Here is a 14,791-nt window from a genome sequence, read left to right on the forward strand (position 1 = left end):
ATGAATAAATATATGATTATATGGTTGACAAAAGAATATATGATTATATCATAGGCGGATCAATTTCAGTCCACACACTGCTCAGCTCATTATTTTGTTTAAGTCTATTTTTGTTGGCGACCTCTCGCCATCAATCAACTGTTCCAAAAAGTCTGTACCCTATGTTTTAATCAAAATTAGTTATTTAAGAAAATTTTAATTATGTAGTAGCTGTTTTTTTTTTTGACCAAGGGCTTAGTTATGTAGTAGCTGTTTCTTTGATCTTTTCTTTTCTTCTCAATTCGACTCAAACTTTCACGCATGTAAAATGTGCAACACATTAGACTCAAACGAGTGAAACAAATATTGTCTCAGCGTTTTTTTACAGCCGACATAAGCACACACTTGTAAGCTACTTTTTATTTGCATACCACATGCATTTGCTATAGTGAAAAAAACGCCAGCCAGCGAGCTTGACCAATGAACATAATCATTGTGTTTTTGAATATGCCAAAATATCTAAGATTGTTATGTATCTCTGTTATATTATCGATGAGAACGAATGTTATATAGAGTCCCTTGATGGATTTAACTTGAACTTGAACACTCATGTGCCGAAGTAGTGTCAGCTAATACCCTAATCCGAACATGTTGTTTTCTATTGTGTTTCGTACATTGGCAGAAACACTAGATTAACTACATGCAATATGAAAACATGCGTGCATATATATATATATTACATTGGCCTGTTACTTCCAATAATTAAATCACCAATATATAATAATAAATAATTTGACTTTAGTATTATCAATACTTGCTTTTCAAAAATACAATTTTTTTTTCTAATCCTAAGTCGTCATTAATGACTTAATTTAATTTGATTGATAATAGAAACATGGTCGCGTTTTCGCATATGCAAATTGAATGGTCGAACACAATTTCAGTTTCGATTGTTAAATAAAAAAAATAGGGCCCAAAACTTTAAAATTTAATTGTTTCCAAATTTAAATTTAGTACCATTAATTTTAAAAGCCTAGTTATATATGTGTGTATATATATATATATATATTAGGTAGACTAACTTTTAAAACTATATTGTAATTGTTGTAAATATATTGTTGATATTTTTTTTAACAACGCTTAGAACATAATTAACGGTGGTTCTTAATTTAGTTCTTAAGGGGTGAGTTCTACTGTTTTTATAAAAATTGTGTCTTCGGCGTCTTCTATAAGGACCGAGTTTAATTTGGTTATTGCACTGTTTGCAGACTCCACTGATACATGGCGGCATGCGATTGATTCATCTTTCAGTTTTGTTTCTTTTTTTTTAGTCAGACAAAAAAAAAAGCGTTAATCATGTTCTTAGAAATAATTTGAAACTGCATTGTTAAAAAGATTCCACCATGGCGCCGATACACACTGAGGTAGGCTCATCTCCCTATAAACTTTTGTGGAGGTTTCCACTGTACTAGGACATACACACATAGGTCAAATATAATTGTCTATATAAACCTTAAGAGAAATAAGGAAAACACAGCCACATACACACACTAGTAGAGATACCAAACAAAACACAAAACCGAAAAGTTTAAGACAGTGATCAGAGAAACTGGTATTTCTGTTTTCTATCTAGCTAGACTCTACATTCTTTGCAACAAAGCAATAATGCAGTCGGAGAGAGACGAGGTCTTGACGTTGTCATGGCCTCTCATCGGAGAAAACGAGAAGAGTAGTAGTAATGGTATAAAGGTAGAAGTGAAGAAACAGCTATGGCTTGCGGGTCCACTCATCGCAGTGAGTCTTCTTCAGTTTTGTCTGCAAGTAATCTCAGTCATGTTCGTCGGACATCTTGGCTCTCTTCCTCTCTCAGCCGCCTCCGTTGCCACATCCTTCGCCTCCGTCACCGGCTTCAGCTTCCTGGTAAGTTTTATGTTTTCTATTTGAAATCTAATCTCAAGCTATAGGCTATAGCCATATCTAGTTTATTCAATCCTGTCACAACAAATTTTTTTTCATAACACACTGAATATTCCTGTAGTCCACATGCATTTAATGATACCATATTTAGCAATGTCCAAAAGTACAGATAGTATTCAGTGACTAATCCATCTGTTTCATACTATCCCTATGTATTAAAAGAAAAACATTAAAATCTTTGAACCATGACACCTGTCATCACGAGAATCAATTTCAAAATCCTTAGAAAATAAGTTGGTCTATCTAAATATATAGTATATTTTTTATTAAACTAATCATATAATTAATTATTAATATAAAAATATTATTTATTATTTCCTTAAATAGAACATACGGAATTACCTAATTTGATCAACATATATATGATAATTAATGATTTTAAATAATAAAGATTTGATAATAATTTATACTTCCTCTATCATTTTTGTTTTATATTAATATCATAAGAATAAATTAGACAATAAAATTAACTAAATAATAAAAATTTCGATTTTTCAATATATGGTATATTTTAAATTTTTGAAAAAGAATACAAATTAGTAATCTTTTAAAAAAAGTGATCAGTGATTTAATTTTTATATATACCAAGATACACATGTTCATAAAATTATATGAGTAAGATGTCTTATTTAATAAATATTAGATTAAATATATATATACATATATACAAATATCGTTTAAATTAAATTATATATTATATAAATGCAAAAATATTTAAATTTCAAACTTTTTATTGAACAAATACTAAGAATTTAATATTTTAGTTTCAAAATTTTCATTGAATTTGTAAAAATGATTATAAATTAATAAAAATAATAAAAGTTTCATATTGAAAATTTTGTTATCAATATTTCAATTTTTTTTGTTATCAAAAATAAAAATGATCATAAAACCATGTTAATAGGAAATTTTTATTTAATAAATATTCATATTAAAAAAAAATATACTATACATTGATGTTCATATCATTTAAATTTAATGATAAACAATATAAAATATAAAAATAATTATTTAAATTTATTTACCATAAAATGATCGTAAATAACAATAATTATTTTGATCTATATGTCCGCACCTATTTATTTATATATGTAAAAGTCACTGTTCTCTCACGAATTTAATATAAATTAAAAAAACACAAATAAATAATATTACATAAAATTTTATGTATATACAATATTCATTCCGCGCAAAGTGCGAATCTTAATCTAGTTAATTATTAAATATCAATTGACGTCAAGAAAATATTAAATATTAAATATCAATTATTTTTTAAAAAAATTGTTTTACTATAAATAGCGTTAAAAAATGTTAGGCGAGAGTGGACAATGATTCAACACCTAGTGTCTATGATTAATAAAGCGTTTATATATATTTAGACGGTTTATACTTTGATAAATAATAACAAAATATTAAAAATATATAATATTTTATATTAGGTATCATTATTTACAAATAATAAATTCACATCATTTGACTTTTATAAGATCATACAATAATATATTAACTACTGTGATTTATGAATAATAAATAATATTATAATTGTCTAGATGGTTTAGAAGATAATCACCACGGTACTATATGGTCTAGTGTCTAGGTGCCGCTTAAGTAGACGCTTAAAGTATTTTTTTAGAACACTGCCATTCTACATTTCCAGCGCATATATTTAAATAAAAAAAAGATTTTTATTTTTATTTTTATTTCTAATTCACTAATTAACAAAACCCAACAAAATAATATATTAATTAAAGATAAATATAACAATATTTAATATGTGTAAACAACACATTATGAAACAGATAAAGTATTTAAGTAATAATTATGTTGAAACGTGATAGCAAACTTAAGGTTTTTAGATCAATTTTTCAAAATACTTCTAAATTAATCTGGCCGCTTAAGTTGGCTAACGTTATCAAGTTCCAGTCCAAGTCTGTTCACCCGTGATCTTGATCTGATCACCTAAACCATATCTAGCTCCAGACCCCAAACCGATCACGTGTGTTTATTAACAAAACAATACTAATATATATCTGAAATGAGAACCAAAATAGTGATAAATAATATAAAATCCAGCTAAGATGTAGTTGTCAAGCCACCTTGTCTGAATTTTTTTGACCACGACACCATGTCTGAATTTACAAGTTGCGTATGCATATTTGATTCTTTGATGCGACTATTCAGTAGCTACAAAAAAAAACATTATCATTTTCATATAATTGAATTGCTTAAATTTTACTTTATTTTTTGCTACCCTACATCTAACAGTGAAAGTGAATGACATCAATATTCCATATTCAAATCTGAATTAATGATAGTGACAATTGCGTTCACGCTTACTTGTAAAGCAAGAATCAAATCATAAGAAAACTATTCACCTCTGTACAGATTGGAACGGCAAGTGCTTTGGACACAGTTTGTGGCCAGTCATATGGAGGAAAAATGTACGGAATGTTAGGCATACAGATGCAAAGAGCAATGTTTGTTCTTACACTCTACTCTATTCCTCTCTCCATCGTTTGGGCCAACACAGAGCATTTCCTTGTCTTCTTCGGCCTAGACAAATCCATTGCATACCTCTCTGGCTCCTATGCAAAGTTCATGATCCCTAGCATCTTCGCCTATGGTCTTCTTCAATGTATCAACAGGTTTTTGCAGGCGCAGAACAATGTGTTTCCTGTGGTTTTATGTTCTGGAGTCACTACTTGTCTTCATGTGATCCTCTGTTGGGCCTTGGTGTTGAAATCTGGTTTAGGGTTTAGAGGAGCTGCTGTGGCCAATTCGATCTCGTATTGGCTTAATGTCATTCTCTTGGCATGTTATGTCAAGTTTTCGCCTTCTTGCTCACTGACCTGGACTGGTTTCTCTAAGGAGGCTCTACGCGATATCATACCTTTTATGAAGCTAGCTATTCCCTCTGCACTTATGGTTTGGTAAGTCTAAAAGAAAATGCTTACGCTAATTATTTATTGGAGGTGACGTGAGAAACAAGGTTTGTATAAAATAGATTCATTGAGACGAAAGGATTAATATGCTATTCCAACGTAGAGATAAAATTAGGCTAAACCTAGTGAGATTTGATATCAAAAAATTCCTTCTCTTAATATGAATTTCTCAACTCACTCAAATTCATGGTGAAATCAAATCCATTGAATAATATATGATTTAAGTTAGGATTTATAAATCATTAAACTAAGAACACATGATTTTAAAATAAAACGAGTAATAGATTTACAAATCCAAGAAAATACACAAAACAATAACTCCTGCTTAATTAGTATCCATTTTATTTTGTCAAAAATTAGTATCCATTAAAAGCATATTTATTTGAGGTTATGTTGTTTGAGCAGCTTAGAGATGTGGTCCTTTGAACTTTTGGTTCTCTCGTCAGGACTTCTTCCGAACCCAGTTTTAGAAACTTCTGTCCTATCAATATGGTAAGTATCAAATTTTGTTTTAAACTGTTCTCTTCCTCATATATCATTCAGAAAAAAACCTTTAGTTATTCATGGTTATGATCACTGAACTAGTAATAATCTTTTTTGCAGCCTTAATACATCAGGAACAATCTGGATGATCCCATTTGGCCTCGGTGGTGCTGCAAGGTCGGTACACCAGTAACCAAGGATGGAAGGACCCGTCTGTTACTTTATATATGGATGTTGCATAGAGATTCAGCATAACCTTAACTTTATTATCATAACATTATTATCATTGAATTGTCCTCTGAAATCCGCAGCACAAGGGTGTCAAATGAGTTAGGAGCGGGGAACGCAAAAGTGGCTAAGCGTTCGGTTCGTGTGGTCTTGAGCATTGCAATCTTAGAAAGTACACTAGTTGGTTCGGTTATGATACTGATAAGGAAGATATGGGGATTTGCATACAGTAGTGACCCGAAAGTAGTCACATATGTAGCCTCGATGATGCCGATTCTCGCCATAGGCCACTTACTAGACAGCGTCCAAAGTGTTTTTTCAGGTTATATTCTCCACTCAAAAACTTTTTGTACGTTGAAGTTTTTTTTGTTTGCAAGTAAAAGGCAAACACCAGCCTACAACTACAAGCATCATTCCTGTTTTGGAATTTGGTTTAGACCGGTTAATATCATATTTGTCATGCTGATTTTTTTGGTTTATTGTAAAAGGGGTTGCTAGAGGATGTGGATGGCAGAAGATAGGAGCTTTTGTCAATCTTGGATCATATTATTTTGTGGGAGTCCCGTTAGGCTTGTTACTTGGTTTTCACTTTCACCTCGGTGGTCGGGTAAATTCCATAAACTAATTAAAATTCTCTCTTCTTTTTGATCAAACAATTTCAAGGGTTAACCATATATCATAAAAATGTAAATATAAAAAGGGGCTTTGGCTGGGAATCATATGTGCACTCGTCATCCAAGGTGTATCTCTTTCCGTCATCACCTTTTTCACAAATTGGGAAGAAGAGGTATAAAAAGCTGTATTATTATTATTTTCATTCTATACACAGATGTTTTGTGAGTACGTTACTATGCCTTTGGAATGTGACTTGTGACAGTTATTGCTCACGTTTTTAGTGATTCTTGGTTTATGTAACCCATAGGTCAAGAAAGCTACAAGCAGAGCTGAAGGTGCCAAGGATCATGCAGCCGAGAATGAGTCAATTATTGTATTCTGAGAGCTAAATGGAATATGCTATATATAACTGAGAAAAAAGTTGGGACCATTATATCATATTTTGTAACAAAATATTAGAAATAAAAAAAAAAGATTGTTTGTGATATTTCTGTTTGCTAATGATCTGTTATGAGCTTTTCACATGTGATAATTTTTTTACTTCTAGGGCTTTTACAATGTTCTTTGTATTTGCAAAAGCCGTCGCTTTGTTCTCAGGGTTTCTGAATCATTAATATTGCAATTTGCAATGATGAGAAAAACGTGCAGCCGAATAGTTAGATTCTCAACGCCCTACTTTAGGTGGGGGACGCAGATTTCAAGCCGTTGCTTCAGTTCTAGAGGTCAGTCTCATGATCTTACCACAAAGATCACCACTTCGTCTCTTAGAGACGTCTTCACTCGACCCACATGGCAGCAAAGTCAAATATTTGTTCAATGTAAAAGAGTTTCTTCCCATGCTAGTGATGATCATGGATCTGTAACGGTTGAAACTTTGGATGCTCTGTGTAAAGAAGGGAGAGTATTAGAAGCTGTGGAAGCTGTCCAGATCTTAAAGAACAAAGGGTACGTTGTTGACTTGCCTAGGCTTCTAGGGTTAGCCAAACTATGTGGCGAAACAGCGGTTTTGGAAGAAGCTAAAGTCGTTCATGACTTCATCAATGGTTCGGTTTCAACTCCTTTAAATGTTGCATCTCACAACACTATACTCAAAATGTATTGTGATTGTGAATCCACTGAAGACGCCTTAAACGTGTTCAAGGAGATGTCTGAGAGAAACTCAGAGACTTGGTGCGTTATGATGAGACACTTAGCTAAGAACGGAGACGGTGAGCTCGCGATTGATATGTTTACACGGTTCAAAAAGGAAGTGAACAAACCCGACAAGGAGATATTCAAAGCGGTCTTCTTTGTGTGTGCTTCACTAGGGGACAGTAACGAAGGGTTGCTACATTTTGAATCTATGTACAAAGACTATGAGATCATCCCCTCCATGGAAGATTACGTGAGCTTAACGGAGATGTTAGCAGCATGTGGTCATTTAGAAGAGGCACTGGAGTTCGTTGAGACAATGACGGTGGAGCCAAGCGTTGAAGTGTGGGAAACACTGATGAATCTTTGTTGGGTTCATGGGGATGTAGAGCTGGGAGATAGGTTAGCTGAGTTAGTGAAGAAACTTGATGCCACAAGGATGAACAACGAAGGTCTTGTAGCGGAGAAAGCATCAGACTCCACGAAGGAGATGATGAGAGCATTGAAACGGAGACTATATCCTGAAAAGATTGGGCGCCGTACGCATGAGTTTAAAGCAGGAGACACTTCAAAACTAGAGTGTAGTGAAACTGTTCCTCTACTGAAGAGTTTGAAAGTGCATATGTTAGAGATGGGTTTTGTCCCCGCGATTAGGTTGGTTAATATTGATGGAGCTGAAGACGAGGATAAAGAGGAACAACTTCTTTTTAGAAGCGACAAGCTAGCCTTTGCTCACAGCTTCCTTAACACAAAGCCTCGTGGTCGTGTATGTGTTATGCAAAGTATGCGTATCTGTCATGATGGACATGAGACATGTAAGATGTTGACATTGATAACAGGGAGAGAACTGGTGACACGAGGTTCGAAACGATTCCATCATTTCAAAAACGGGGTCTGCTCATGCCAAGATTACTGGTGATCTCTTAAACCCTTCATGTCCTCAACATCAAATGGTGATTTTACTCAGCTTGTTAGAGATTTTTTCTTCCGTCCTTCATTTAATATATGTTTTAAGAGAATTTCTAGAATATAGAATGTTCTTTTCCCAGATCACATTGGTATATTACATCGGTTAGAAATAAGTTCAGTGTCAATATTTCAATTCACAAATCAAAAATGACTTGCAGAAGAGATATTCTTATGGAAACGCAAAAGAAGATAATAAAATACTTCAAAGAGATGATACTAATTAATGTAGCAAAGTTATGTCGTTGTTGAACCATACGATTTGTGAGACGAGGATCTTCACTTTAGGTTCAAGTACGTGACACCAAGTGTCTTTGTAATATCGGTACTTCCACTGGCATAAAAGACGAATGAATATTGTAGACAGCAAAGAGAATAAATAAATAAAACAGGTTTCATCAACAATACTTCAAATCTGGACGGTGAGGCGCCGGGTTGACTATAAATCATAGGTTACTGTAACGGTAGACGAAAAGCATAATGAAACAAAAGTGATGGTTTGTATATCAAAATTGATTGCGTTTTCCAAACGTGATTTTTCTAATTTCTACTCATAAATAAATAAAATTATTAGTCTACAAAAAAAAAGAAGCTTTAAATCATCCACACATTATTAGTCTACAAAAAAAGCTTTTAGTAATCATATGTTTGTTAGTGTTTTATCTTCAACGTAATCTCCATTTTTCTGAAATTTTAAATGGGGAAAAAGAAGGAACGAAGCCATCGATCGCCAAACCAACAACAACCGTTCGGGTGAGATGAGAGCTTAACGAAAACGACGTCGCAACCGCAGTTTTCTCCATCCTCGAAGCAACAAGAGCTTCGTCTTCTTCTTCTTCTTCTGCATTTCCAGGGATCCTCAGTTCATCTTCTACAGGTCGAACTCGATACCTTAGATCCAACGGTGGAGTGATAATCGTTTCGTCATCTCTCCCCCCCCTCCCCCCATCGTTTTTTTTGGTTCCCAGTGTTCATAATCAATCTCCGAAGATCCCTTCGCGGATCCCACCCACTAAAAAATGGCGGATTCTGAGCCAATTACGCCTGGCCAGGTAAGAAAGCTCATAGTGTCTTCTTAATCACAATAGATCTGGAACGAATCGTTTTGGAATCGGATGTGATTTCGACTATATCGTTAGGGTGTGGGAGTGATTGAATCCACCAACTTGGATCAGTTTTGCTCGAGAGAGAGAGCGATTAAGTTCTTGCATTCTAATGGATTCTAAGCTATATACTTGTTTCGAAGATTTAGCTCAAGTTTTGAATCTTGAAACGGATGCAAAGCTAGAGATTTGGTTTGGGATGACAGAGTAAACTGTATCTCTCTGTTAATATCTTTGTTTTTTTGCTTGAATGCAGGTTTCGTTTCTGCTCGGAGTCATCCCTGTATTCATAGCATGGGCATACTCAGAGTTTCTTCAGTATAAGAGGTCTTCACTGCACTCTAAAGTGTACGTTTTTATTTTTTTCTTTATACGCCTCTCTCATGTAATATTTCTCTAACTTGATACTGCTTTGTTTCTGCACTATAATTGCAGTCATTCAGATAATAATTTGGTTGAACTGGGTGAGGTGAAAGGCAAGGAAGAGGAAGTTGCTGTTTTACTTGAAGGAGTTGGTCTTCCTAGATCAGTCTCTTCAAGGTTCTATAACTCCCCTATTAAGACGAACTTGATCAGGTAGCTATAGCGGTTTCCTCTTTTCTATTTTTGGTCTTTTCGACTCTAGTGTGTGTGTGAGTTAAAATCCTTCTTAAAACCATTTTCGTTGTTCTACTTGTAGGTTTCTGACGATGGAAGACTCTTTCTTGATTGATAATCGAGCGACCTTGAGAGCCATGTAAGTTACTTTATTATGAGATTGGATCCATGCTGATCTTCATAATGACTGTATTACTTTCTCTCAGGGCTGAGTTCGGGGGGATCCTTTTTTACTTTTACATATGCGATCGAACAAGCTTGCTTGGAGAGTCGACTAAGGTAACCTCCCCAAAACTTCGTTGGCGAATTTCCCTTTCAAAGATCTGAAAACTACTCATGTTTTGTAATATATATAGTCTAGTCTACATTGTATCTTTAGATTGTTCGGAGATAGAAACTGATAACACTCACTTTTTATTTTGTAGAATTACAACAGAGACCTTTTCATCTTTCTCTACTGTCTTCTCATCATCGTGTCAGCCTTTGCATCCTTGAAGAAACACAATGACAGATCACCAATAACAGGAAAATCCATCCTCTACCTTAATCGTCACCAGACTGAAGAGTGGAAAGGATGGATGCAGGTAATTGATCTACTCTTTCCTCTGTAGATTTTCATTACCTTTAGATATATTGTTTTGCAATTGTTTTTTTTTTCATGCTAATTCATTGTTTTGTGTCCTTGCAGGTTTTATTTCTGATGTATCATTACTTTGCTGCGGCTGAGATATACAATGCAATCAGGGTCTTCATCGCTGCCTACGTCTGGATGACTGGTTTTGGCAACTTCTCTTATTACTATATCAGAAAAGATTTCTCCCTAGCACGATTCACTCAGGTCATATAGATAGTTTCAATATCTGTAGTTGACTTGATTAGTTTACCATCATATATGCTTCTATAAAACATATGTTTCTTTCAAAGATTCAGGATTCTTATGCGATCTTTTACTTCTTCCAGATGATGTGGCGTCTTAACTTATTTGTGGCTTTTAGCTGCATTATCCTCAATAACGACTATATGCTATACTACATCTGTCCGATGCACACTCTGTTCACTCTAATGGTGTATGGAGCTCTTGGTATCTTCAGTCGGTATAATGAAATACCATCAGTCATGGCTGTGAAGATTGCTTCATGCTTTCTCGTGGTCATCCTGATGTGGGAGGTTCCTGGAGTTTTTGAGATTTTCTGGAGTCCTTTAACATTCTTACTGGGTCAGTATCGAACTTCTCTCATTGATTTTTGGCATTGTTGACTACATATCTGTCTCGTGCTAATTATTTTTTTCAGTGCGGTGTTTGGATGGCACTTGGTCATTAGAATCTGTGTTTATTTATGTTGGCTAACACTTGTTTGCTGTTCTTAAACAACGGCAGGATACACTGATCCAGCTAAACCAGATCTACCCCTTCTACATGAATGGCACTTCAGATCAGGACTTGACCGCTACATATGGATCGTTGGAATGATATATGCCTATTTCCATCCCACCGTAACTTTTCAACCTTTGGTGCACACAGTTTTTCATTTCTTCTCATGATATCCACCATTAAAATCTTTTTCGACATATTTGATCTCAGGTAGAGAGATGGATGGAGAAACTGGAGGAATGTGATGCCAAGAAAAAGATAACGATCAAGACAAGCATAATTGCTACTTCCTCATTCGTGAGTTTGGCTTTTCTCTGACTAAAGATCTTATGTATTTGGATAATGTTCTGATGGCCAAGTTATTTTCTTCATATTTTCCAGGTTGGTTACCTGTGGTACGAATACATCTACAAGCTTGACAAGGTTACATACAACAAATATCATCCTTACACATCGTGGATTCCAATAACGTTAGTATCAAAACCCTTCTGTCACTCACAAAAGTCAAATCTTCAGACAGTATTCCTTTCTGGATTCTAACTTTATCTTTAATTATGTTGTTTCAGTGTCTACATCTGCCTGCGAAATTCCACACAACAGCTGCGAAATTTCTCTCTGACACTGTTTGCGTATGTTTCTCAACCTTAGTCCATTTCAACCAAGCTTTGGTGTTATTCTGGAATCTGAAAACATATATCTAATAAGACACAACTGTCACGATCTTCTTAGGTGGCTCGGAAAGATTACTCTGGAGACCTATATTTCTCAGTTTCACATCTGGTTAAGGTCAGCAAGAAACTATTTCCTTTCTCCCAAATAAGTAGGCAAGAGACCATTTGTCTCAAATGAAATTTCTTAAAAAAAATTGCATGTGCTGCAGATCGAATGTGCCTAATGGACAGCCCAAGTGGCTACTATCCATCATTCCGGAATACCCAATGCTCAACTTTATGCTCACCACGGCTATCTATGTCTTGGTAAAGCAAAAACAGATCTACAGAGAAAGCCCTTTATCCACTATACATTATTACAAATTGTAATTTGTCCTCGTTTTTTGTTTTCTTCAGGTGTCTCATCGACTTTTCGAGCTTACCAATACGCTGAAGTCTGTTTTCATACCCACAAAAGATGACAAGAGGCTGCTCCACAATGTTCTCGCTGGAGCTGCCATTTCATTCTGTTTATACTTAACCGCTCTCATTCTTCTTCAGATCCCACACTAATCATGTAAGTCCTTTCACTAGTCATGGTCCATTGCAGCCATTGTTGATATTGGAATGGTCGCTTAGGAAGATATACAACTCTTGATTAGCACCCTAGAACCATATTTCATTCACAGGAGGGACTGTAAACATGAAACTAAGAGAGTTTTTTTTTGTCAAAGTTTGCTAAATAGTTACAGCACAATCTCATATTGGACAATAAAGATTTGTTTTCAAAGATCAGTAATTTTTGAAGCTTTGCCAAATGAAGCACCTTTGGGCCAGTTAGAACCAAAGTTTGAGAAAATGGCTAAGAGTGAAGCATCTTGTGGCATTTGGACGGCATCATCATCTTAGGAGTTAGGACTAGTATTGTTCGTTTTCTTTCCTTTTGTAATTTTGTCTCAAGTTTCCTATCATAGTTTCATTTGTCTTTTTTGTCAAAATACAGAACATATGTATCATCTGTTGAGAAATGATAATTCAGTTCAATTTGAGTAATAAGATAAAACGCCAACACAGTTGAGAAAAAGAGGTTCGGTTTCTGATAAAATCATACAAAGATACGACAAAGGAAGTTTCACAAATATACAAACAAACTCTCTTTCTCTTCTGCTCACTCGCATGATAATTAACCTTTTAACTCCTTCACTTTCCGGGGACGAAGTTGGTGGCAAAGGCCCATGCATTGTTGTTGACTGGATCAGCCAAATGGTCAGCAAGATTCTCCAACGGTCCCTTTCCGGTGACGATAGCCTGAACGAAGAATCCAAACATAGAGAACATAGCCAACCTTCCGTTCTTGATCTCCTTCACCTTCAACTCCGCGAAAGCTTCTGGGTCGGCAGCAAGACCCAACGGGTCAAAGCTGCCTCCTGGGTAGAGCAAGTCCTCTGCTTCCCCCAATGGTCCTTCTCCGGCGACTCTGTAACCTTCAACAGCTCCCATGAGGATCACCTGAGTAGCCCAAATGGCTAAGATGCTCTGTGCGTGGACCAAGCTCGGGTTTCCCAAGTAGTCGAGCCCTCCTTCGCTGAAGATCTGTGAACCAGCCTTGAACCAAACAGCTTCTCCGAACTTCACTCCGTTCCTAGCCAAAAGTTCAGGGAAAACACAGCCTAGGGCTCCAAGCATGGCCCATCTGCAGTGGATAACTTCTAGCTCACGGTTCCTGGCGAAGGTCTCGGGGTCAGCGGAAAGACCGGCGGTGTCCCATCCGTAGTCACCGGGGAACTCTCCTGTGAGGTAGCTTGGGGGCTCTCCGGAGAATGGACCCAAGTACTTGACCCTGTCGGATCCGTACCATGGGCTGCCAGATGGACCGGTGGGTTTGACGGTTTTTCTCATGGTGACACGGCCGGTTCCAAAGACCTCTGAGGCTCCCGGTGAGAGCTTCACGGCCTTTCCGGCAAAGGCAGGGGAGGACAGAGCCATGGTTGAGGCAGCCATTAGAAATTTTCTTGATCTTTTTTAGTTTTTGTGTTTTTTTTTGTGACTGGTGAGAGTGATTGAAAATAGTTGGGGTACAGATCGGTTTTATAGAAATTTTAAGAGTAAGGTTTGTTATCTCTGTAGTATCTGTATCTCTTTCCTGATTGGCTTATGAGATTTTGGATTTGTCCGTTTTCGTCCTACGTGTCACTCTATAGTCCACTAGCTTTTGCAGATTTCTTTAGCTTCGATGAAGAAACTTGTGGTTAGTAAGCAAATTTGACTGAGTCAGCAAGACAAGATAACAATAGAAGTCTAACCTCCAAAAATTATCAACAACCAATAGAAATCAAGACACTGATATCCGATAAAGCAAAATATTATCTTCTGTTATGAGCCGCATATGTTGAAAATTATAAAGGATGTGGGGCCCGTTGCACTATTTGCACAGTAAATTTCTCTTCTATATAAACGATCGTTTCGATCGTTTATAAACACACCATTCCTTCTCCTTCTAATAACACATCTTCTCATACGGGTATAAAATTTTGCCCTTATTTAAATTTCCTCGATACAATAAAATTCTAGTTTTTTTATAACACGTTATCAGCACGATCACTCTGCGATTCGGTAAAATTTATTTGTATCATTTATACCCTGTTATAATGGTCGGTATACCGCCTCTACTATTATTTATATCATGTTATAATGGCCGGAATACCGCCTATATTATTTACTAGTAATTTAATTTATTTATTGGTCGGC

At 35.7% G+C, this 14,791-nt stretch overlaps 4 protein-coding genes across 5 annotated transcripts; 3 read left to right on the plus strand and 1 right to left on the minus strand.

The window, feature by feature from the left end:
• Positions 1-1,409: 1,409 nt before the first annotated feature.
• On the plus strand, positions 1,410-6,711 carry LOC106328280 (MATE efflux family protein 5-like). Its single transcript, XM_013766694.1, has 8 exons — positions 1,410-1,899; positions 4,342-4,886; positions 5,304-5,390; positions 5,502-5,558; positions 5,693-5,931; positions 6,098-6,216; positions 6,310-6,396; positions 6,532-6,711. Exons 1-8 carry the CDS (start codon positions 1,645-1,647, stop codon positions 6,604-6,606), a joined length of 1,464 nt encoding a protein of 487 aa, XP_013622148.1. The 5' UTR covers positions 1,410-1,644; the 3' UTR covers positions 6,607-6,711.
• A 15-nt stretch (positions 6,712-6,726) lies between these two features.
• On the plus strand, positions 6,727-8,339 carry LOC106328281 (pentatricopeptide repeat-containing protein At2g34370, mitochondrial). Its single transcript, XM_013766695.1, has one exon. It carries the CDS (start codon positions 6,853-6,855, stop codon positions 8,272-8,274), a length of 1,422 nt encoding a protein of 473 aa, XP_013622149.1. The 5' UTR covers positions 6,727-6,852; the 3' UTR covers positions 8,275-8,339.
• A 629-nt stretch (positions 8,340-8,968) lies between these two features.
• On the plus strand, positions 8,969-13,108 carry LOC106334752 (CAS1 domain-containing protein 1-like). 2 transcript variants are annotated; one of them, XM_013773101.1, is made up of 16 exons: positions 8,969-9,373; positions 9,681-9,772; positions 9,860-10,000; positions 10,104-10,160; positions 10,228-10,300; positions 10,447-10,605; positions 10,710-10,859; positions 10,982-11,237; positions 11,400-11,515; positions 11,604-11,690; positions 11,775-11,863; positions 11,960-12,022; positions 12,123-12,179; positions 12,274-12,370; positions 12,461-12,620; positions 12,778-13,108. In XM_013773101.1, the coding sequence occupies exons 1-15, from the start codon at positions 9,341-9,343 to the stop codon at positions 12,614-12,616; spliced, it is 1,626 nt and encodes a 541-aa protein (XP_013628555.1). In that variant the 5' UTR covers positions 8,969-9,340; the 3' UTR covers positions 12,617-12,620; positions 12,778-13,108. The 2 variants fall into 2 exon arrangements, with proteins under 2 accessions (XP_013628555.1, XP_013628556.1); XM_013773102.1 differs by having other exon boundaries at positions 9,681-9,751.
• LOC106334754 (chlorophyll a-b binding protein 1, chloroplastic) lies at positions 13,097-14,111 on the minus strand. Its single transcript, XM_013773103.1, has one exon. The coding sequence runs from the start codon at positions 14,042-14,044 to the stop codon at positions 13,244-13,246; it is 801 nt and encodes a 266-aa protein (XP_013628557.1). The 5' UTR covers positions 14,045-14,111; the 3' UTR covers positions 13,097-13,243.
• Positions 14,112-14,791: the final 680 nt, after the last annotated feature.

Source organism: Brassica oleracea, chromosome C3 (genome assembly GCF_000695525.1).
Source record: "Brassica oleracea var. oleracea cultivar TO1000 chromosome C3, BOL, whole genome shotgun sequence".
Classification (NCBI taxonomy): Eukaryota; Viridiplantae; Streptophyta; class Magnoliopsida; order Brassicales; family Brassicaceae; genus Brassica; species Brassica oleracea.